This window comes from Macrotis lagotis, chromosome 5 (assembly GCF_037893015.1).
Source record: "Macrotis lagotis isolate mMagLag1 chromosome 5, bilby.v1.9.chrom.fasta, whole genome shotgun sequence".
Classification (NCBI taxonomy): domain Eukaryota; kingdom Metazoa; phylum Chordata; class Mammalia; order Peramelemorphia; family Peramelidae; genus Macrotis; species Macrotis lagotis.
The window spans coordinates 267,086,173-267,111,583 of NC_133662.1; the positions used below are offsets into that span (position 1 = coordinate 267,086,173).

General features: G+C 44.8%; 1 protein-coding gene and 1 long non-coding RNA gene across 10 annotated transcripts in view; one reads left to right on the forward strand and one right to left on the reverse strand.

The window, feature by feature from the left end:
• AGAP1 (ArfGAP with GTPase domain, ankyrin repeat and PH domain 1) overlaps positions 1-25,411 on the reverse strand; it is a 647,020-nt gene that overhangs the window by 321,456 nt on the left and 300,153 nt on the right. For all 9 annotated transcript variants that reach the window (XM_074189810.1, XM_074189811.1, XM_074189806.1 and 6 more), the window contains one exon: positions 22,470-22,604. In XM_074189810.1, coding sequence (XP_074045911.1) covers positions 22,470-22,604 — 135 coding nt within the window. The remainder of the gene's footprint in view (positions 1-22,469; positions 22,605-25,411) is intronic.
• Positions 83-25,168, forward strand: LOC141489118 (uncharacterized). Its single transcript, XR_012468902.1, has 4 exons — positions 83-1,535; positions 4,235-4,311; positions 17,409-17,668; positions 23,965-25,168. It is a non-coding gene; the product is annotated as an uncharacterized LOC141489118 (long non-coding RNA).

Sequence of the window (25,411 nt, forward strand, 5' to 3'; positions counted from 1 at the left end):
TCCCTTAATCTTCACCATTCTCCCACTGTCTGGTCATAGATTGACTAGTAGATCTTTTTAGTCTAACGACCATGATCCTGTTTCTAAGCCAGGGCCCATGACTGGGGGGGGGGGGCAATCACAGTCTCCCTTCCTCACTGCCACCACCACCAATAACAACTGCTGGGCAACTGCTACAGACAGGGGAGCACAACCAGGTGGCCTGGAAGGGCTGGCACCCCTCCCCCCCTCAGGTGATCTGGAGGGGGTAGGCCCCGGCCCCTCCCTCAACACTCCTAGTCCCCACTGTCAGCACCTGATGAAGGAGCTACAACAGGAAAGGGGCCACCATGCCCCAAATACCAATCAACTGCCCACGAGGCAGGCAACAAGATGCCCTGGGGCAGAACTGCGAGGCAGTTTGTGCCAGGGAAGTTGCCTCCCTTTGGACTCCCATGGACCCCAGGACCCTAGTCCTAAGAGCCTTGAGGATATCCCTGTCTTCCACAGTGCAGGCTCTTCTTCCAGCTTCAGCCCCAAGGCCATCACTGGGGAGAGTAATCACTGCGGAGGGGCCTATTGGCCTTGCCAAACCCACTACTAGCTGCTGACCAACTGACACCAACAGGCAGGTGAACCTAGGGTCCTGAATGGCAGGACAACCCCCCCCCCACCAACCTACTTCCAAACTCAGCCCTGACAACCACCATGTGAGGAAGTGGTACCGAAGGAAGAGGCCGCCATCCCCACCAACTGCCAACCCACAGCCACCTACAAGGCAGGGAAACCATCCAGGGAGACCTGGGAGGGACAGATAGGAGGAGCAGAGCTAAGATAGCCAGTTGAAACCTGCCAGCTCCTGCCCAACATCTCCCCTCTGACCCTGATGGAAATATCCCAGGACTCTGACCCCAAATACCCAGGAAACAGATACTGGGCCCCAAAGTTGTAATTTGGGGGGGATCATTTTCCAGTGACCACCAATGTTTTCACTGCTGACCCACCTCCATGGATGGACATGAGCTCCAGGAATGCCAGGGGCCCACCCCGACTTCTGGTCCTGTTTCTGGCTGTTCCTTCACCCACTAGGAAGGGGAATGACCCCAGTGGAGATGTGCCCTGGCCACGGGGTCTGCAAAGGCCTCAGCCCTGACATTTCAGAAGCTCTGGAGGCTGAAGATCTAGAAAGGATCATTCTTAACCCAAGGCATTGGTGGGGGGAGGGGGCTGGGTACAGAATTTATTAATCTCCTACTAGAGATACAAAGCCCATTACAAACATTATCTCATCCTTATTGCCAATGGCTCAACATCACACACCCCTAAGGAAGACACATTCCTAAGTCTGTCTACTTTAGACAGTTGGAAGGTGTCTCTACATCTGCTTTCTCCCCAAGGATACCAGCACCTTTCTGTTGGCTCTAAAGATGAAACCAAACCACATTATTCCTCTCTCACCTAACCTCTCCACTTCCACCTCATTGACGACGTCGATACACTATCAGTCTCCAATGTCTTCAGTCCCTTACTTAGAACTTCGTCATCTGGAACAATGGGTAGGTCTTGGTTTTTTCCCTTATCTGTGACTTTTTACATGACCCCATATAAGACCCCCAAGAGGGTAAACAATACCATGTCTGATGAGTCTTGGTAGTTTTTCAAGGAGGGGAGATAGCACAGTAACAGTAAGGAATATCCATTCTAGAATTGGGGGACACGCATACCCCAAGTTCAAGCTCTGCCTTCAGTGCAAACTCCTTGTATGACCTTGGTCAAGTTACTTTCCTTCCCTGGGCCTGTTTTCTCATTTGCAGAATGCTGCATGAAAGATGGTCCGTCTATCTGTGAGCCCGTGAGAATGCCTAGGAAGACAATGGCTCTCTCCTAACATTCCTGTTGGGTCCACATGGGCTCCCTCCACCCTTCTTTAATCCTTTAGGCCCACCACTAAAGCACCAGATACTGCCTCCTAGTCTGGTGGTCCAACCTGCAAGTTAGTCTGAGGCATTCGGGGTCCTCAAATTCCCATGATTTTTATTTGTTTGAAATACTTCTGTTTTTCCAGTGAACACTCCATTTGGTCAGATAGCTTCTCCTATAGAGATCCCAACAACATTTGACAATGATGCAGCCGTCACTTGCACAGTCCTGGGAGGGGACTGGAAAGCTGTCCTCTGCTCTCTGGAGGGCTAGGAGATCCTCAGTTCTCTTATTCCTGTTTCTGGCCCTCTGGATATCCAATACTACTACCATTGTCCCATGCTAGACTTTCCCTCAGGATCTGGGGCTGCCTTGCTTTGGAGCATCCCTCTCTCTAGGAAATAGTTCTTTGCGGGTTTACCCCTTTCCTCCCACTGTGAGCCCTCAGGGAGCCTCCATTTGACAAAGAGGCCACAGCCAACCCTGTCTTCACTGCCCCCTGTTCCCAACCACTACCACCCATTTTCCATGGCAGATTCTAGAGGACAGAGACAATTTTTCTTTTTGCCTGTATTTGTATAACCAGGATTTAGTAGAGTTCCCAGTGCAACATCATCATCCTCCAATGGGTAGGCCACCAACCATCTGGGAACAAGCCTTATCCTTGGGTGACAGATACATCCAGGGTACATCCAAGGTACATCCAAGGAGCTCAGAGAACTTATTGGCAGCTCACCACCTCTTTCACTTCACTAAGTCCTGTCAGAGCTCTTGGCTCCATTGAATTAGCCTCTGAGAACCAGGATCAACTCCTACCATAATGAGAAAATGGAGTTGTTCTCTAGGGGAAAGAAAAGGAAATGGGGGTGGGGAGGAAGGGGAGAAAAATCCAAGCAGAAGAGGCCTTCCAGGGGGTTTTGCTTCTGCCAGGGAGCTGAAGTCTCCCAATGAGATGGGAGCAAACTGCTCTTTTTTTGGAGATACGCTGACTCTTCTGAGTCATTAGCATCCATTTAGTAAATCACCACTTTTGCTAATGGCGCCCAAGCGTCCTGAGACAACAAATAGGCTGCCAGACAAAATCAGCATCTCCATCCATTCTCCCGGTCCTCTCAGTAGGATGAGGCCATTAGTCTCTTCACATCGCTCCAGGCAGCAAAGAAAAAGAAAAAAAGAAAAAGAATTCTCCCCAATTTACAGAGGGAATAGCTGAGGCATGTGGAGATTAAATAGCAACAAACTTCTTCCCAGGAATGGATCACTTATTCCATATAGATCCATATGTGAATGGGCAAAATAGACTGATCATCATCAAGGGTGCCATCACCAGAGGCAGAAGACCTGGGTTCAGATCTCAGCTTGGTACTCTTACTAGCCAAGTAGCCTTAGCTAAGCCCCTGGGTCTCCAACCTCTTCTGAAAAATGAGAAGGGGAGGACCCCAAGGCTTCTCATAGTATTCTGGGATCACCTCCAGTAACACTCTTGTGCCTGGAAATGCAGGAGGCAGAAGACTGGGGTACTAACTAGCTGTATGTCCACGAGTAAGAATCCCTTCACCTTTCTGTGACTCAGTATGGACATCCAGGAGAGGAGTAAGATGGCTGGGCAAGTCCTGTGGTTCAAAGGTTCAAGAATGGGATACTGGAGGACAGTGGAAAGAGCAGTGACTCAGGAGTCCAAGGTCCTGCATTCGGATCCTTCCCTGAGGCTAGCTGGGTGGGGACTCAATTTCTCTACCTGTCAGATAACCCAGTTAGGTTAGGATGGCTTTTGAAAACACTCCCAACTCTAGAATTTGGAGCTGAAGGTCTCTGAGCTCCTTTCCAGCACAGATCTAGACCTGAGGATTCCCCTGGACCTGTTTCCTCTTACTCCTTTTTCTGGCCCTCTGGGTATCAAAGCAATGTTACCACCATCGGCCCAGGTTGAACACTCCCTCCAAGCCTGGATTCTTTGTCAGTCTCTGGCAGGCCAGAAAGCCCCTGGACCCCTTCCTTCCCAGAAGCAGGGTGGTCCAGATCTCAAATTCAAAGCCTAAGATTACAGAAGGAACCATATGTGAGTGTGAATAAGGATGAAGCTTCTTCTCTATCTCTCTGGGGAGACCCACAGACAGACCCCCCAGGGAAGAAGCTCTCCACCAGATGAGGTTTGGAGCCCCTTCTTGCTCCATCTTGATGATACCCCTGGGCTCAACTAAAGGCTAAGGACAAAGCTTTAGACCCCCACTGAACATTTAAAAATGTATTTTAAAAATGTATTTTAGAAAGATGGATTTATTTTGTAGAAAATGTCTTAGATGTCCTTTAAACTTGAATTTTGCCCTTCTCTTAGGAAGAGAAGAAAGAAAATGAAACAGAAGACAAGAAAGGCTGAGGAGCCTTTAGATCATCATTTTTCTCTCTGCATATGTGGGTATATTTATATTAATATTTATATATAGATATACAGATATAGATATGGGGGTGAGGCCCCTTTCTTGGGTTCTTTGTCTTCTCCATTTGGTTTCTGACCCCACCCTTCCCCCACCCATCCAACTCTCTGAGGGGGGGGCCTCCACTCCTGCAGACCCAGGACCTTCCCCTGCTTTAGGGAGTGTGTCTCGCAGGCTAAATGGTCTCTGGAGGACTGTGTTGGCTGTATTGTGTCTCCAAGAGGAGACCCCAATGAAGGGCTAGCCAGCTTTCTGCGGGGTGATGGCGACCCCTGGTGGCCGCTGCCTGAATAACAATGGCACCACCTCGGCCTCCAGGCAGTCAGAGGGAGCCAGCTAGGCCAGGAGAGTGAGGGGGATGTTGAGACCTGTATGGAGTCAACCTGAGAGAAGCTCAAAAGATCCCTCAAGGTCATCTAAGTAATATCAGGTGGGATCTGTCTTCTGGTTTCAGACAAACTCACCAAGGATTAAAATGTTGGGATAAATAACACTGAAATTACCTCAAGATAGAGTCCAAGGGGAGGCTAAATTATAGAATTTTACACAAGAGGATTTCAAAATTCCTGAATACGAGTCCTGTGGAATATGATCCAGTCTGGGCTAGCTAGTGATCTGAGGGCACTCAGTTCTGGTACTAACTCTGGGAGACTTGGACACATCATTCCCCATCTGAACCTCAATTTCTTCACCAGCGGAATGGGGTTAATCATAACGACATTACCTACCACAGAAGCTGGGCATGAGGATTCTTGGGGCGGTGTCTGAAAATCTCAAGGCTCTCTCATTAGTGTCCCATAAATCCCAACTATTGAGCAAGATATCCCCAAAAGCCTTAGTGCAGATGGAGGCTTTACTAGTCTGGGCCCCTTCTGGGCCTTCTAGGGATAGCCCACCAGAGAGAAAACTCTCATTTGTCCACACTAATGGAGAGAAAGCACCACGCAGAGAAACCAGAAAAATAAACACCAAAAAAATCTGCATATATTGAGCCTTGGAGACTATGGAGACAAATGTAGTTCAGGTTCTGATTCTGGACTTCATCAATCCAACAGGATTTTTAAGGCACTTATTGGGTACAAGGGACCCCCAAGGATTCAAACAAAATCATTGTCTGCCTTCAGGAGCTTAGGTTCCCTAGCTAGGAAGCAAGAGGTGAACCTGGAAGTGAATATAGAAGAGAGGAGATGAGGCAGTCAGCAGAGGGCAAGAAACCCAGCATTTCCCCAAATACACATTCAAAGCATGAAAGCACGAGATTATAGAAGGTACCAGATGTGAATGTGTATAAGGATGAAGCTTCTTCTCCATCTCACTGGAGCGAGATCCACGGGAGATCCTAGAGATGTATCCAGATATCCCAAAAAAGGCCACGAGGACAGGAGGCAGAAGATAGGGTCCTGGTGCTGACCATGATACAACTAGAGTAGATCCCCTGATCCAGAAACTAGTGGCCCTAGAGACTTGTGCAAGACTAAGGTTTCTAAAGGTTGGCTTTGGAAGGAGCAGAGCGGGTAGAGCTGAATTTGTACAGATTCGTTCCTTCTACAGATACTGTAATGGCTAATGAAAAGATTTTCCCTCCTCCTTTTCTCTTTCCCTTCTCCCCTTTTATTTCCCTCTTTTTTCTCTTCCCCCTTCCTTATATACACTTATACATCTATCCATCTATCTGTACCCATATATGTATACATATTTATACAAAAATATAGTCATATTTATACAAAAATATGTATGGGTAGAAAGATAGATGGATGGATGGAATGATGGGTGGATGGATGATGGGTTGGATGAATGGATGGGCAGCTGCATGGTTGGTTGGATGGACGGTTGAATGGACAGATGGACAAATGGATAGATACATAAACAGACAAATGGAGAGATGGATGGACAGTTGAATGGATGGATGAATGGATGGACAGATGGACAAATGGATACATAGACAAATGGATGGATAGATGGACAGATGGATGGATGGATGAATAGATGGACAGTTCAATGGATGGACAGTTGAATGACTGGGTGAATGGATAGATACATGGATGGAAGGATAGATGGATGGATGGATATAGGTAAGTATGTGTAATCTCATTTGCATATGTCACCTCATATATTGTTTTCTTCCTGCTGGGGCTCAGCAGCTGTTTGGGGGGATTGATAAATAAAGTTAGCTTCTCTCTCGTTGGCTAAGTACTTGTTTCCAAGGCTTTCCTGCTGAGATGTCAGCTTCTTTAGAACCAAGCATGTACCAGAGTCAGACATTAGTCAACTAAGTGATAATTAAGCAGAGTAGGTAGGATCATTACAGGGAAGCTTCAACAAAGCATGTAATTAAAAACCACTGCGGTAGGTGCTGACAAACTGGGGAAATTTCCAGGAACGAGTCTGAAGCCCATTCATTCATTCCTTCATAATCATTCATTTCCTACCTCCATTCATCCTGCACTTGGAATGTCAACTTTCACTGCAGGCATCACATGGCAAGAAGCAGAGTGGTAAGAAGTTTGAGCCCCCACTGGAGGTGGACCAGGATGGTGGAAGGTCAGGAGGCTAATTTGTGGAAAGGGAGATTCAGTCTAAAGAAGAGAAAACTTAGAGCCAAAGGCTCCAAAGATCTGCAAGGAGCATCTTCTGCTCAGGCTTCGAGGGCAGAACCAAGAATGAGAAATTTGAGCCCAAGGCCTGGAACTGCTATGCAAATTCCAAAGTATTTTCTTGTTCTCTAAAGAGAGTTCCCTGTCCATTACATTCCTGATTCTAGCTACTCAGGACCTTCCGTAGTCTGATTCTTGTTTTCCCTTTCGAGTAGTCTTCTTTTCAACTAAAATGAACTCTGTCCCCTTCTCTGGGTATGTCTTCATGCTGACCCTCCCCACACCCTCCACTATCTTTCTCATTATTAAGCTCCACCCTCCCTTTGAACCCTATTAAGTTTACACTAAAACATTTGATTAGAAGAAAAGAGAAGGAAATGACAGAGTGGATAGAAAGTTTGTTCTGATGTCCAGGAGGCCTCAGAGTCCTGCCTCTACCACATTCTGGATGTGAGACCTTAGCCAAGTCACCACCTCTGAATGGCCCAGCTGGCAATCTAAGGCTGAGCTGTCAAATATGAGCAGCAGAAACAAGTACTTAGCCAACGAGAAAGAAGCTAACTTTATTTATCAATCCCTCCAGGAACAGCTGATGAGCCCCAGCAGGAAGAAAACAATATTATAAGGTGACATATGCAAATGAGATTATACATACTTACCTATAATCCTTTCTGATGCCCTGGATGTCTGGAGGAACAAAGGGACCTCCTTTTACCTTCATGTGCCTTCAAGAAGACACAGAAGACTGAAGTAGCTGGGCTCCTAGAGAGCTGAAAGAAGAACCCCCCCCCCCAGCCCCCAGGCCCTTCTGGGCTAGCTCTGACTCCTCCAAAGTAACGGATGAGTCCTTGGGCCGCCGTCACTTCCACGATGGCCAGGGGCACTGTACAGAAAGGTCATAGCTGTCCATAACCAAAATGGGAGTAATTATTGGAGGATCCAGGCAGCTGCCGCTCCCTGCTCAGCCTGCTCCTCTGGGTCAGCACCGTGGACCTCTCCTCCTGTGCCCTTAGGATACATCTGGAACAGGCACCTCCCCCCAACATCTTTCATTCATCAGGCTGACCAAGATGCTATTTTCCATCCATTAGACTGACTGCCACCCCTTAATTAAAAGAAATCAGTGGAAGCTCATTTGCTGATTCTGATATAAAAGGACAAGCCTTGATGAAATAATGAATGACTGAAATATAGGTCAAAAGGCACAGGCCACACCCCACTCTTGTCCAAGGGCTGGATCATTTTGGGGATGATTCAGTCTACTCACTGCACAATTACATTTCTCTTCCTAAAGAGGCAAACAATGAAATCAGTGGGCATTTATTAAGCCTTGACTGTGTACCTCTGCAAAGAACTTCTTGAAGACACTGATCCTGCTGCCTCCAGTTTACATAGGACATAGACCTTAGCATTCAAGGCCCTATCAATATATCTGTCCAGCTTTTCTACTTTCCACATCCCCACCTACGAGGGCCTCCTGTGACACTGCCATCATCCTCCTCACTGCCCCAGAACGCTTGGAGCTTAGCTCCATCCCCACACCTGCCCCGTCCCTTCCTTCTTTCTTTGAACTCCTCAAATCGGAGTTTCTAGGATTGGTGGGATCCTCAGTATGGACCCTTCCTTCACCAAGGTCAACAGAGACCAACCAAGGCCCAAGTCAGTGGACATGGACAAGCTGGTCCACGGATGAACCTTGATTAGTCAACTAGCAAGGGTTGACGAAGGACCCAAGTACCATTGTGATGACACTGGGGTACATGGTCAGGACTACTCTGTTAAAATAAGATAGACACCCCCCCCCACCAAGGACATGGACAGGAATAAGGGAAGGGGATGGGACCCAGAACTCTTCCCACAAGCCCACGGAGCTTTGACCTTTTCTTGTAGAGAATTAGACCACCAAGAAGTTGCTTTAGAGTCACATGGCCACTGGATCCAAACCCAGATTAGAACACGGGTCTACTGGAGGATGTGGCTGGCCAGCTCATTACCAATATATACCATGCTCCTCCTCTACAGAAAAATTATAAGAATAATAAGGATTTATTTAGAACTTTCAGGCTTGCAAAGTACTTAAATATAGCATTTGATCCTCACAACAATCTTGCTATCATTCCCATTTTACAGATGAGGAAACTGAGGCAGACTCATCCAGGGTCACACAGCTAACTTCCTTTGTGTATGTGCTTCTGTAGCTATAGAGAAATATAATCTATATATTAGTGTATTTGCCCAGATATATTTATGTGAATATATAATAGTGTTATCTATAGTGCTACAAAGGCAGCTGGGAGATGTGGTAGATACAGCACTGGCTCAGAGTCAGGAAGACCTGGCTTAAAACCTAGCCTCTGATGCTGACTAGTGGAGGGCCATGCAAGAAACCCATGAGACAAGCAGTGCATAGACCACAGTCAGCACCATAGAAATGCTCATTCTCCTTCCTCTCCTTGGATCCAACTGTTAAAATATTGACACAGATACCAATCCAGATGTCGGTACAAATCTATAGATCTCTACATGTCCATACAGATAATGATAGAACTGTACACGGGGATCTCGATATAGAGGGATGAGGATTAGAGCAGTGACTACTTTAGCATCGGGGACTCCAAGGAGGACAGTACCTTCTCGGCTACTCTTTGTCCCAGACAATCTTCTGGAGCTCTAGAGCCAAAAGACTCCACCAGGGTCCTATGGGACATAGCCGAGACTGGGCTTGAACCCAGGTGCCCTTGCCTTCATGATGGATATGACAGGCTGCCCCCTTATACAGAGGCAGAGATCTATACACAGAGGAGCAAAGACCCAGATAGATATACATACAGGTACAAGACACTGAGTGAACCTGAGCAAGTCACTTAACCTCTGTCTGCCTCAGTTTCTTCACATACAACTCCCAGCATATACTGGGTGCTAATAACTGTTTGATGAATGGATGAATGAACTGAGATAAGAGGCCAGATTAAACCGGGGGGTCCGTTTTCCAGAATATAAATAATTTTTTAAAAACCCACATAGAGCACAGACTATTTGAGCTCCTGGAAACTTTGAAAGCCGAGTTTTCTTGATCTGGCAGTAGGGTCAAAGACCTCTCCTGCCAGGGCAGACCACAAGGGCTCCTCCAAATGAGGAGATGGGAGACGGGCTTTTGGCAACATTAAAATGGCCTCTCACCTCTATCGATCAGCCCCAGGGAGCGGGGATGTTCTCAGGGATCATGTAGGGCGGGCCCAGAGGAAGCAAGTGAAGTGGGTCAGAAAGGACATCATCATTTGATCATTTAGAAAAAAATTAGGAGAAGCAGAAGAGCGAGCAATTAGGAACAGATCATGAACAAAACTAAAAGCCATTTGTATGCATTAATAGCACATCAGACCAACTCAAGCTAAAGGCATTAGCAAGGGATCCTGGGGCAAAGCGCACTTAACGACGACCGTGCCGACAAGAAATATGAAAATCATCATTTTCAATGTCATTGACAAAATTCACTTTATGAGCAGCAGAGAAGACGCTTAATAGGGAAATTTAAATAGAGAACATTTACTAATGACATTTTAAAAGATTCAATTCTGAAGTGGGGGGAGCAAATTCAGGTATTTCCAAGAATGCCCCCCCCCACACAGAATTTCTATTAACAAAAGACCCACTGGACACATTAGGGGTGGGACTAATAACTCCCCCAAAGCGGAAGTATTTTTGGGGGAGGGGAGGAAGGAAGAAAGTGACATTCCTCCATGATGGTCATTTGGTTCAATAACAGAACTGGAGACTATGAGAACATGCCTTCCGTTATTCTCGATAATACTGTACAGAACAAACCCCAGCTGTCTTGTTTTCCTACCATCCAGATCCCCCAGGTTTAGTCTGGCCTCTTATCTCAGTCCACTCATGCATTCACCTATTACCATGCAGTCCTAGGACTGAATCCTTGTGGGGGCACTCCCAGTGTGGAAGCTCTCTCCTCTAATGTAACACCATAACTCCTCCACCAATGAGAGTGTGAGAGGATTGTCCAGAGATATTGAGAGATGAGGGGATGTGGGTCGATGTGTGGCCATTTTCAAAGTCAACTACATAGTGCAACAGTAAGTATTGGAATTTATATAATGTTCATATAATGTCAATCCATGGTGACCTGGGGTATTTGAACTTTTATCTTTATATTCCTCAAGCCAGGCCTATGGATAGACTAGACAGGAAAGCAAACTGACTGGCACCAGAGAATCTGAATCCAAATCCTGTCAACCTGAGACAAGGCTTGGAACCCTTCCTGAGCTCAATTTCCTCTTCTGCAAAATGAGGAAGTGCTCTAGGAAGCCAATGAAGCAATTTCTAGCTAAAGAATATATGCTGCTAATTAATTAATCTCTCAAGGCCTCAGTTTCCTCACTGTCCAATGGAAAAGGTTGGAATAATGACCTCTATGCTCTTTTCCAGATCTAAATCTTAGATACAAAGACTTGAATCAAGTCCCCATTTTGCAGCTGAGGAAATGAGTCTTAGGTTTGCTAAGTGATTTTCTCAGGGTCATGTGGCTTTGGGGGGTTACATGTGAACCTGGGTCTTTCGACTCCACATTAGCACCATCCCTCAAACCTAAAACTGAGTCTCCTTGCTCTTTCCCAATTTGCCAGTGTTCCTAGAGGCTCATGGAGGGTTATGAGCCCTTGAGAGAAAGTCACCTGGGATAAGAGACTTGCAGCTAATCCACAGCTTTTGGGGGATAATTCCAAGGTGAAGAATTCTCAAAGCAGATCTTACATGTCTACTCCCACATGAAGCTGCCCAGTGTACCAGAACTTGGCTCCAGCAGAGCCAAAGGGAAGCCAAGCTCAATCAAATGAGAACAGGGTACCATGGAATATTGAGATGCTTCCAGAAGCAATCAGTACTGACCTGAGATCAAACCCACACTCTCACGTCTAACTCTAACAGGAATGAATGAATGAAATGAATGAATGAATGAATGAATGCATTTCTTTGGACTAGGACAGTGCTTACGTTCACAGGAGAACATTAAAACTTGAGCATTATTCGATGACCCCAAAGGCCAAGCACCCACTTTTCAAGCACCCAGTTACATGCTTCAGGAATCCTAAGGTCTTAGGACCAGAAAACTCAGTAACAACGGCAAAGAGTATGATGATCTGCCCCCAAAGTAATGCCAAAGGGATCCACTCTGAACACACACTCACTTGTAAGGAATATCCTCTTGTAGTAGGAAGGAGAATCATTTTCTAATTCACATTCTTAGCCTAAATGGTGATAAAAGTAGGTGTCTCGAGAATGTCACAGGTCTGCAAAGTGCTATCTTGTGTCTTACTCCATGGGTGTGGTGACCACAGAAGACGAGTGCTCACATTCAATGGGCACTTCATGGTTGACTAAGGTCATGGATGGTCTACTGGATCTTCACAATGACCTTGGGGTAGGGGTTATTTCTGTTGAAAAAAATGAGGAACTTCATACTGAGAAAAGTGATGACACTGTGTAGGATGACAGAACTAGAATCAAGATATGACCAACACTGTATGTTGGTCATCGTCTCCAAGGCCAAAGAAATGAATGTCCAACACAAGTCTACCTTTCCAACAGCCCAGTCAAGTGGTATATGTACTCTGCCCATCCCTTCTACTAACAACGCTTTATCACTTGTGGGAGGGGATTCCAGGTTCCCACAGGTTGTTCCAGGAAACCCCCCCACCACACACACACACACACACACACACACACACACTATATACATATATATATATATATATATATATATATATATATATATATATATATATATATATATATATATGACAAGCCTACCAAAAGTCTGGAGAGTGACTGAGGCCAGGCCCAGAGATAGCCAGCACCCAAGAGACAGTTTGGAGAAAGTTAAGGAGGCCCTTCAGTGTGTTGGCTGGAGAATGAAATACTACATCAGTCACTCATCCACACGGATTCTCACAGGCCATCGACCAAGTGGTGCCAAAGGGCTGTCATCAAAAGCAGCTTTAAAGGGCATGGACAAGATGAAGTCACAGACCTGAATGAGTTTATGTAAGGATAACACCGGCTGAGAGTCAGCTGTGACAGCTCATTAGTATACAAGGAAGAAAAAACAGCCACTGGCTTTTACACAGTTCATCAATTGTCCTGTCCAACTGAAAAACCAAGATACCAGGTGTGTGTGCACACGCACACCCCCCCCCATCACAGATGTTCACACCAGCACAGGGTTGTGCTCTCTCTTCCCCCATAATGTTGACCCAACTGAATGTCAATCTCTGCATCCTTTTGATGCCAGTTGACCTTGCAACTTATATTATTTATACTGTGTACCTTAAAAAGCTTAACTAAAAAAACCCGTTCTTATGCAACTAACCTTCCCCAAGGCCAACATTTCACCTAATATAGTGTTTTCAAAGAGCCAGTTAATAAAACTGGCTGGGACAAGTGCATAAAATTTCCTAACTCTGGTTAACATTCACACTAACTAGCCAGAGACTCTTGAACCACCAAGATTCAGAAAACAATTCCAGAGATACAGGTCCCTAAATTTGTAACAAGACATGTCCACAGAGGCTAAAGTAAGACAAGACTCCAGGTAAATGCTCAGTTCTCTGTAGTTCAGGAATAAATCAAAACATGTCTTTGGACTTTGGCCAGACAAAGCTAAACTTGGAGAAAGAGTAACAAGTTATTGGTTCAGAGATAGATGGAGTCCCAGAGGCCATCAAATCTAACCCCCTCAGCTTGTGGATGAGAAAATCTGAGGCTTGGGACGTTAGACAACAGCCAGTCCAAGACCACACAGGTTGTGAGCTCCACAGAGAGGATCTGAACTTGGGCTCTCTGACTCCAAAGCCAACACTCTCTTCACATACTTTTTGGTAGACATTTGTTTTCATGACTCTCCTGGATTAGACCATTGGCTCTTTGAGGGCAGGGACTGTCTTTTGTCTTTGCTTGTCTATAGATAAAAATAAATTAGTGCCATATCTTAAATATCTCACTAATAACTAAATCACTAATATTCTCAGCTATTAGGATTTATCAGCTCTTAGATTTCTCCCTTCTCACACATCTTAACACTGGGCCATCCTATCTGCACATCACCCCATCACACTAGAGATGGACTATGTCTCGTTTAGATGCTTCCATATACAGAGTGGTCTGAACATGGAATTTCATTTATGAAAGACATTTCTGGTGTGGAAACATCTTCCACTAGTGCAGACCTGCAACTCCTCTCTAAATTATGCTCACTGACTTGTCTGTGGTACTGAGAAATGATGAGACTGAAATGTGGTTCATATACCAAGAGGTAGGATTGGAACCCAGGCCTTCTGGAGTCCAGCCAGGCTCTCTCTCACTGTACATTTTCTGCTTGCTATCTCTGTCTCCCTAGCTATCCATTCATCCATCTGGCTACCTGTCCTTTCAGTCTGTACATCTATCTTTTTGTACAACTATCTATTCATCCATCCGTCTGTCTGTCTATCCATTCATCTTTCTCCAGTCATTGTCTAACTGGTGCAGCTAGGTAGCACAGTGGATACAGCACTGGCCCTGGAGTCAGGAGGACAGGAGTTCCAATCCAGTCTCAAACACGTGACTTACTGGCTGTGTGACCTTGGGCAAATCACTTAGCCCTGATTGCCTCATGTGCAGGTTCATCTCTGGTTGTCCTAATTCATATCTGGCCCCTGGAGCCAGATGATTGGAGGAAAAAGTGAGGCAGGCGGCCTAGCACAGCCCCCCCCCAATTCAAATTCAATTCACAGCATGTGAGGTCTTGGTCTTCTTTGAAAGTGAAGGACTAGCATTCTCTTGGTAGCTTTATTTGCTCCTATCCACTCATCCTTTGATCTGTTTGTACATCTAGCTATTCATCCAGTCATCCAACCATCATCAACCAGCCAGCCATGCTATCTAATGATTACTTGCTGGAGTGAACATGAGCGTACCTTTCTCAACGAATGCCAGATCTACTTCCATCGAGGACAGTTCTCAAGGTGTTTCCTGGGGAGTCAGCAAGGGGGTCAAAGGGGAGAAACTAGGTAAATTAGTGCCACTATAAGGTGGAGAAGAAAGAAGATGATCTCCCAGTATATGGACCAGAGAATGCAAACATCCTCTTATTTAATATCAGTAACATTTAAAAAGCATGACAAGAAGGTAAAAGAGATGACAGATTTGAGAACCTGGCCACTGCCTAATCCAGACCAACCCTGGAAAAACCAAAGGCATCCCTGAGTGATGCTCTTCTGGACAAATGAGCATCCTGCCCCTGTTCCAGTGACCATAGAGGGGCTGCCACATGCAGAGCTGGCTCTTCTGGCTAAGCATTTTGTCTTCCTTATACCAGACTTGAATCTGTTCAGTGGCATTTTGGGGCCAAAAAGGGAAAAATGATCTCTGAAATGACTTGCCTAGGGCCCAAGAGGGCTCAGAAGTTGGCACTTGTATTACAAAGGAGGAAACCGAGCTCTCACCCTGATCAGCAGAAAGTCTCTCTGAACCCTGACCTTCTTTTTAAAATGGCCACAAGGCAAAGTGTTTTCTGGGACAAATTGAACAGCCCCCTTCCCCATGCATCTTCTACATGGGAGCCCTTTCAAATACCTCCCTGTGAGGAGCCTCCAGTCCCCCTGCCATCCCTGGAAGCTTCTACATTCCTTAGTGAAATGCCTCTGCCCTAACAAAAGAAATGTGGCTAATCATAAAACCATCATACAAAAATGGGTGGGGGGTGCACATACCTGAACTCCCCCTACACTCCCAGTGCTGCAAGCACATGATAGGAAGATATAAAAGAATCCTGATTGACATTGGTAAATTAAAAATAAAATACAGCCACCAAAGGCTGAAGCAGCAGGATTACATAGACAATACAAGGAGATGCTGAAATTAGGAGGAAGTTCCAAATGATTCTCTGCTGATCCAGTGATGTATTTCCCAGCAAGCCAGTCCCATTGACCATCTTTATGAGGTCCCTTTTTTTTCCTTCACTGAGATTAGGTAACTTTATTGGGTTTACTGAAAACAAAGATTAAAAAAAAGGAGGAGTAGGAAATTGCAAGAGGCCACCCCCCTCCCTCAAACCATCAAGGGCTAAGATTGGTCTCATGAAGCAGGAAGTCCCCTTTCTTGTGGGACATTTCCAGAATGTATCTATCCCTATGATCTCCAATCTCTAAGATGAACTGGATCCATAAGGGGAACAAGGGGAACAAGTCACTGTATAAAGGTTATTAACTGAACTAGCCCAAGATCTTGAGCCTGGAGGGGCCTCTGGAGGCCCACCCAGGTCTGAACAAGACTCCCTTGTGTCCCTGACAAATGGTCGGGCATCTTTTTGTAGTGACCAAGAATTGGAAATTGAGGGGATACCCATCAACTGGGGAATGGCTAAACAAGTTATAGTACGTGAATACTATGGCATATTATTGTTTGATAAAGAAACCAGAAATGGTCAGACTCTAGAGAAGCATGGAAGGACTTACTGCTGAGTGGAGGGAGCAGAAACAGGAGAACAATGTACACATTAACATGAGATGAACAACCTTGATGGAAGCAGTTCTTCTCAGCATCCAGAGAGCTAGGACAGCTGCATCTGACTAGTTATGGACTATATTATCCCCAACAAGAGGAAGAAAAATAAAACCAAATACAGAAAAAAAAAGCAACCCTTCCGAATCTGATGAACACTTTATAAAAACTATCTCTTATGCATCTCTTTCTCTTAATCCTAATTCCTCATGCCAAAAATTATAATTTGTAAATATGTTTAACAAAATATGTAAAATGTTAACCTATTCCCTGCTGAGGGGAGGGGGTGGGAAGGGAGGGTGGAAGGAAATTTTGTAACTTGGAAATATACATGTACAAATGGATAAAAATAAATAATAGAAAACAAACACTAAAAAAAACCCCCAAGATCCTGTTTGGCAGTCTCCAAGGATGGGGACCTCACCACCTCCTGGGGCCACTCATGGCCCTCAGAGACAGCTCTTCTTGTCAGAAGGCTCTTTGCAGCTGCCTCCTGCAAAGCCTAGCTCTGCCTCCTGGACCAAACACACTCAACCCCTCTTGCAGAAATGGACCCAGTAGGGGCTCCAAGGAAGGTGTTCTGTCCTAACCTAGGCCTTCACGTGGCCTGAATCCATGGTCCTAGGCGATACTAGTGTCTCCAGACACCTGATTTATGAACTAATCTTCCCCTCTCCCCCATCTTGACATTGCTTCATAAGATAAACTGAGGGCCACTGAGATTAAATGATTTTTTTAAGGTCACAAGGCTGGGAAGTCATAGGGCAGGGATTCCTCCCCCCCCCATCTTGGCAACTGTCATCTCAAGGTCTAAAAACCCACTGAGGAAAAAGGGGTAATAGGAAAAAAAAATGCCAAAGCATTTACATGATTGGAAAGAAGATGTTTGATCCTAAGCCCCTGACCACTCACTCCACATGTGTCACAGGCACCTGAAGACCCCCTGGAAGGTTCAGCTTCCTCCCATCCCATGATGCCATGTTCCAATGGACAAGGAGGGAGCCCAGGCATCATAGGTTATGCTTGAGACACTCACAGTTTGGGAAGAGGAGGAGTCCGGCCAGAGTCCAAATAAACTTACAAATGCAAAAAGATCAAAGATTTGGACTTCCCAGAACCTGCTGCTTGAAGCAGAGGTGGAGCAGCAACCCCAGAGGCAGTGAGGCCACGATTTTGCCTTCACCCAAGGTGAGCACCCTCTAGACTTAAATTTGCTGCCTGAATTTTATGCAAGGAGCTGAAAATTGAGGGGTTTTTCCTTTTCTCTCTCTCTCTCCTCTCTCTTGTTTGTTGAGGACAAAAACTGGCTTTCTGTCTATCCCTAGCCTAGCACAGCCCTTAGAATACATGTTTTAATTTATGAAATGCTTTAAAAACCTCCATTCCTTCTTGTGTTCCCTTGCCCCCCCCCCCCCCCCGGGCTGATAGTATGGCTCAGTAGAGCCTGGGATGAGGAGGGGGCCGCAGCTATCCCTGGGTCTGAACCACCTTCTCTGGCAGGCTGGGTTGCTTCATCCAAGGTTTTCTACGTGGCCACTAGAGGGAACCTGGAAACTGTTGTTTGTTCTAAACACATGAAAAAAAGGGCAGCAGAGATTTTTAAAAATAATATCGGTAGAGGGCGTTGGTGGCTACAATAGATGTGGGAGCCATGAGGATCTAGCATCCCAAATCCTAAGAGAAGAGGAGCTTCCCTCTAATGGAAAAATTCAGGGGGAAAGGGGACTAGATTTTGAGTGACTTGGGGAGTCATTTCATTCTTAGGACTTCAGTTACCAACTCAAAAAAAAAAAAAAAGATGGGGAAGAAGGTTGGAGGACGACTCAGAAGAAGTCTGGGAGAACGTCAGGGTCTTCACTTTAGTCTTTGGATCCTCAGAACCAAGACTCTGCTGTGGTTCCTTTTTAGGGGTAAATGTAAACCCTATGACATCTCTCTTTTACTTGTGGCATCACCATCTGATTGCCCAAAAGAATCTGCTTTTGTTAATTTAATATCAGTATCCAGACTGAGAGCCATTGTAGCATTTTTTTTTTTAAACCCAAGAGGTCAGAGGGGTGTTCAAAAGGAAACAAGGACAAGCAGGAAGGGATCAAATTTATCATAGTCTTTAAAAAAAGAATACAAGTTATATCTAAAAGCCTGAGAGAAATGTTTCTAGCCTCTACCATTGCTGAAGAGCAATCTGGAACTCTGCCCAAAGAGCAATAAAATGGATCCTACCTTTGACCTAGCAATACCAATACTAGACCTATAACCAGAAGAAATAATTAAAAAAAAAAAAAAGGGAAGAGTCCACATGTTTCAAAATAGTCATAGCAACTCTTTGTGGTGGCAAAGAATTGGAAATTGAGAGGATGCCCGTCCACTGAGGAACAACTAACAAGTTATGGTATGTGAATGCTATGGAGTACAGTTTTATAAGAAACCATAAATGGTCAGACTCTAGAGAAGCATGGAATGACTTATGGGATCTGGTGCTGAGAGAAGGGAGTGGAGCTGGGAGAGCAATGTCCACATTAACAACATCCTGAAATGATCAACCCTGATAGAAGCTGGCCCTCTCTGCACTCCAGAGAGCTAGGACAACTTATTACACCAGCTGTGGACAACGTTATCCCCATCCAGAGGAAGCAAAACAAAGCAAACAAAAACCCCTACGTAATCTGAACGAACACAACATCCATTTTTTACAAATTTCTCTTATGTATTTCTTTCCTATCCCTTAGTTTTCTTTCTTTTCCCTTAATGCTAATTCCTCATTCAGAAAACAACTCATCTGCAAACATATTAAACACAAATGAACCTGTTTGTCCCTGAGGGGGAGGGGGGTGCAAAGGGAGAGAGGAAGGAAATTATGTAATTCTAAAATATGTATATGCATGTGGATGAATGCTGAAAAACTTTTATAACATATATCTGGGAGAATATCAATTAAAAAAAAAGGCCTATGACTTTCAAATTCAACCAAAAGAACAAATAAGCCATAAGTGCCTTCTAAGTGCAATGGATTAGGAATGTTAAAAACACCAGAAGGCTCAAAGATGACCCCAACTAGCAGGAGAGTTACAATCGATGAGTCCATTTTTCACCCAGTGGGATGGGATTCTGATGGATAATAGCTAGAAGACTGATGCAGTGTTGAGCAGACTTAGCACAGATAAGAAACAGCAGTCCTGGGGTTCCTGGGTCAAAGATTTGGAGCCAAAGGGAGCTTGAAGGCCATTGAGTTCTAGACCTCTCCTTTTAAAGGAAAGATGTGGGAAGAGAATTGACTTGCCCAGAATCACAAAATTAGTAAATATCTAAGGCTGGATTTGAATTCAGATCCTATGTTTTGTTCCCCAGGGTAAAGAGAAAAACTTAAAAAATCCCACCTCTGAGTCTTGCTGATGACCACCATAATAACCTAGATGACCACTTACTGCTCCAGGCTTCCATTTCCTCACTGGTAAAACGAGGGGGTTACATTAGATGATTTGGGAGGTTCTGCCAGGCTCTAAGCTCAAATTCCAGTTGGGCTCCTGCTGAATTCTGGAGTCCACTGAATTGGATGGAACCTCTGGACTGACAAGGGAGAGGGCTTTCCTCCATTGTGGGGTCATGCTTCTCCCAGGAAACAGTTCTTTTTGGTCCCTGGGGCAGGGCAATCTTTAAGGTGTTATGTATGGAGAGAATTGTGATGTCAAAGCAAGTCTAAGGAACAGCAGTGGATTCTCAGGAGAAATGAGGACAGAGGGAGGCTCAATGGGGGTATTAGGGAAAGAAAGGGAAAAAAGTGGTTTATTGTAAAAACAAAAAAGGGATGGGGGGGGGGGGGAACTGGGTAGAAAAGGAAGACCAGTCTTGCTATTAAAAACAAAATGGCAAAAGGTGGATGTCTCACCCAAAGTGTCCATTTTAAAATTTAAAAAAAAGAGAGAGTAGCAGAGGAGAGGCACATTACACAGCATTGGGTCATCAATGAGCAGATCAAGATTCAAACTTAGGAAGGTGGGAAACGAAGCCATCGTAACAATAAAAGGTGTGGACAATGGACAGGATGGATTTGGCAGCATGGGAGGCTCAGCCACAGCACAGAAACATGGCCAGGGTCAGGAGGCTGATCTGCCAGCAGTCAGGCCGCCAGCCCTGCTCCTACCAAGCATCATTTCCTGAAGAATAGAATCTGGTGAAAGGCTGAGTTGAGAAGGATGACTCCGGCTTCAGAGATCCTGGGTCTGAATCCCTGATCTCTCAATGGAAGGAAGATCCAAGAAGATCTCAATCCCTGGACATTGGTGCTAATGAGCAGAATGATGACCCGTCAGTCCAGAAGGGTGCTCTGCCTCCAAATCCTTGCTCCATAGACCTCTCTTCTAAATGCTGATCTAGCCCATCTAATCTTTGCAAAGAAGGCACAGAACTAAGAAAGGGGCAGGGGAATAGATGGGGATATGGAGACTGATACATGGGCATCCATAGCAACTGGGCAAAGAACCTGGGCTCTGGCAGATGACGTGCATTAAAATTCCACCTTGCACATTCTCTCTAACCACCCCTGGAAGGCCAAGTCATTTCTCCTTCCTTGGCCTCAGTTCACTCATCGGTAACAACGAAAGAGCTCAGATGGTCTCTGAGATGTCTTTTGGCTTAAAATCCATTCATCCCATTTGCATCAGTTCACAAAACATCCTCACTTTTAGCAGACAGAAAACTACTCTGAGATTGGGGGGCTTTCATTATCCTATCGACGTAACCATCATCCAATAACTCATGGTCTGGAGGTGACCCTGGGATCTCAAGGGCAAGAGGGAAAGGCTTCCCAGAACAGGCTGTTCTGCCACGATGAGCTGGGTAGCTGTCACTCCAAGACAAGCCTTGCTTCTTCCAAAGGGGCTCCGCAGCAGCTTGGCCACAGACATGGCTTCAAAACCACTCACAACAATCATCTACCAAGGTTCTGGGCCAGGATCTTTGCCCCCAAAGGGACAGACCACAAAGTGACAAATTCCCTAGATCTCTTAAGAATTATAGTTTCTTCAGAGGGCGGGGCAGTATATAGACCTAGAAATAACTGTGATATTAAACTAATAGGCACCAATAAAACACTTTTTAAAAGTCTAAGACTTGATTGGCTACAAAAAAAAAGAATTATAGTTCTTCAGAGTCCCACATGTTCCAAAATATTCATAGTGACTCTTTTTTGTAGTGGCAAAGAATTAGAAATTGAGGGGTTGCCTGTCCACTGGGGAACCACGAGTGGTCATACTCTAGAGAAGCAAGGAAAAAATTACAGGAGCTGAAGCTGAGAGAAGGGAGCAGAACCAAGAGAACAATGTCCACATGAACAACAACACTGATGGACACAGCAGCTCCTCTCAGCAGCTCTGTGAGGAAAAACCCCACCGAATCTGGATGGATACTATCTTCATTTTCTTAAAACTTATATTTTTCCACTCTATTACATAGTTTTCTCTTCCTTTAGTCTTAATTCTTCATACACAAAATACTAAAACGTAAACATGTTAAATTCAAATGTGCAACATCCACTAGAGTATTCATCGCTGAGAAAAGGGTGGGGAAGGGATGGTGGAAGGAAAGTATGGAACATAAATATGCAAGTGGATGAATCTTGAAAAACTTTCATATCATGTAATTGGAAAAAGAAATGAACAAATATAATAAAGTCACAAGTAAAAAACAACAAACTATAGTTCCTCATGTGGATGTAGTTCTTGCATAGAATGACTTAAAGATGCTTGAGAAGTTGCCGTGCCAGCCCCCTCACAGGTCACTGCCAAAAGGCAACAAGAGGGAACCAGGGTGACAAAAGTCCACTTCTATTATCAGGATGTGCTGTGTGTTTGCATGCATGCTCCCCTGCCTTCATGGGCATCTCTCTACAGTTTGGGAAAGAAGGTAGAGGGAGCCATCGCACATAGGCGCCACCTTCCAGAAGGGCTCCCCACAACATCCAGACAAGACAGACAAAAGCATCAAGGTTTACCATCTTGGAACACGCGTTCCACATTCAGGCCGTAGGTCGCGCACGTCTCGTAGTATGTGCATCTCTTCAGATCATTTGACAGTTTCCGGGCTCGAGCATCATCTATGACACGTGGGTTGTTGGAGCTTATTGCGTCTGGGACAAAAAGTATAAAATATCAATTTGTCATTTAATAATCACTTAGAAGACATCTCCAAAACCTGAACCCTAAAAAATTCAAATGCAAAGATGAGAGACATTCAGAGAGGGTCACAAATAGGGTTGTTCTGCTATTATATTAAATTTAATAAACTCAAGAATGGCAAAACATTAACATTTATTGAAGATTTTAAGGTCTGCAAATGTATTTTTAAAACATATCATTTTATCTTCCTATCAGCCCTAGGAAGAGATTATCCTCATTTTCCAAAAGAGTAAACTGAAGGGAAGGGAAGTTTAAAGGACTTGCCCACAGTCACACAATGCCTGGGGCTGGATTTGGACTCAGGTCTGAGGCCATTCACTAAGTTTCCTAGCTGGCCCAAACCCCCACAAAACAAAGAATTATCAATTCACATATAATCTTATGGTTTGTTCCTTGTTGATTGAAATCATAAATCCAGAAGGAAAGAGACCTCAGAGAAGGAACTTGAGACAGAATTCTGAGAAATTATAATGACAAAGTATGGGTCAAAGAAGATAATGGGAAGGGGAGGGGTCTCCCTCTTCAAGTAGAGGGTCCTTTCAACCCTTCTCTCTGCAGAGGTAGAGCTCATCTAGGTGTGGAAGCGGGCAAGCATATAATAGATTCTTCAAATGTTTATCAGTTTAGTGACCTTTTACATCTGTTCCTTTTTTAAAAATACATTATGAGGGAAAATTCTCTGGGATAGGGAAGGATATATTGGGACCTTAAGGGTTATAAAAACAGAAGTTAACAATAAAACTGTCTCTTTTTTTGGAAATCTTTAAAATTGGGATCTTAAATTGCTGGGGGAGGGGAGGGGGTGAAGGGGGTGGAGAGGATGGATGAAAGGTCTCTAAGGGGACCTTCCGGCTCTCGGGTGATTTGATGAGTTTATAACCATGCAAAGGCCCATCATGCTCCTCCCTGAGTTGGGAACAAAGTGGCTGAAGCTATTTCCAGTTCTGCCACGAGAGGGAGGTGCAGGCAGGGATTAGGGACTTGCTAGCCATGTCCTCCTTTACAGTTTCAATCCAAGAAGCCAAGGGAACTATCCATTAATATGACAGACCAGGAGAAAGCTCACCGGCGGAATCTCCTGTGGAGTGGACTTGAGAAGGGTCCAAAGGCTCTTCCTATCAAACAATTTTGGTGACTGACTCACTATTGTAGTCCAAGAACCGACTTTGTATCCCAATTCACTGGAAGGGTCCTTCAGAGTGATCTAGTAAAATCTCATTTTGCAAAAGAAGAAACTGAGGCCCAGGGATTATAAATTAGATGGGGCCTTGGAGGTCACATACACTAACCCATTCTTTTCTTTTTTTACAGATAAGAACACTGGGGTCAAGTTTAAGTGATCTGCCCCAAATCTCACCCAACAAATGTTAACAGAACACCGGAGTCAGTGTTCTTCTACTGGCCTAAGGTGCCTCCTTCTCAACAGATCACCATGAAGGCCTTGTGCTCCTTTCTAGGATAGAGAAGTTGAGGACACACTTTATTCACTAGGTCCCATGATGAGATGTGGTGAGAGAACCTGCTCTGGGACCAGAGAACTGGGCTAGACTGACTCATTTTTGCAATTCACTGTACTTACAACCTTAAGGAAGACCTGGGGTCTTGGTGACCCTTGGTTCTCCAAGGTTTGATTCCTAAAAGTCCAGGGTTGAAGACAGGAAAACCTGAGGCCAAGTTTCTAAACCAAGTACTCTGTAGCCCCAGGCAAGTCACTCCTGTTCTGTGTCTCAGTCTCCTTAGTCTGCAAAATGGGGAGAATAGCCCCAATCTCACAAAGTTGTTGCAAGGATCAAATAAAAAAAAATGTTTGCAAACTTCAAAGTGTCACAACAAGCTTGCAATACTAATATTATTGCCCATAGCAATGGGAGTGCTGTCCCCCAAGGGTGGCTGTTGTGTAAGAAGCAACCCAGTTCAGTTCAGAATCAGCAAGGGCTCCAGGAAAATAATTTTGGGGAGATTAGCCTGGGAGGTGCCCCATAGCAACCCTGAACAAACATGAACAGAGCTTTGGAGGGGTTGGGGACCCGCATCGGTGGAGAGAATTTCAGGTTAGGGCTCAAGGAAGCAAATAGATGCCAAACAGATTAAAATTCAAGGGTTTCTAAAGTTGTCCAGATATATTAAATGTAGCAAAAGGGAAAGGATTTCAGAGAAGCAGAGGAAGACTTCTAAGAAGTAAAGCAGAGTGAAATAAGCAGAACCAAGTACAGCAGAGGAAATGAAAAGAGTGCTAGGAGTCAGACTTTGAGTCACTGATAAATCAACAATCATCTCAGAGGATCAGTAATGAAACAACATCTCTTCTCCTGTCGGGAGGGGGTGGAAATTAAGGACAGAATGTTCTACATGTTGTCAGATAAGATAAATCTATCAGTTGTTTTTACATAACTATCACTTTTGTTACAAGGGGAGGAGAGAGGAGGTGACTGTATTACCCAAAGCAGTTGCACTATAACAGCATAAATGGAACTGATTGTAAAATATAAAGAAGGGATCAAAATTAAAGTATTAACCAAAGTCACTTTTTCAGATGTTCTCCAGATTTCTTTGCTCTCTGATAACCTGGATTTCAAAATAATACAAGTCAGAGACAGTCAGTACTTCATCTTTCCAAGTCAGACCACCCCAAAACAGGGGGCAGAATATCAGTATCACTTACCAGCCAGAGTTCTTGTGAACATCAACTGAGATAACACATGGGAAGGGTTTTTGAACTCCTTCAAGGATATAGAAATACCATCAGTTTTATGAATGA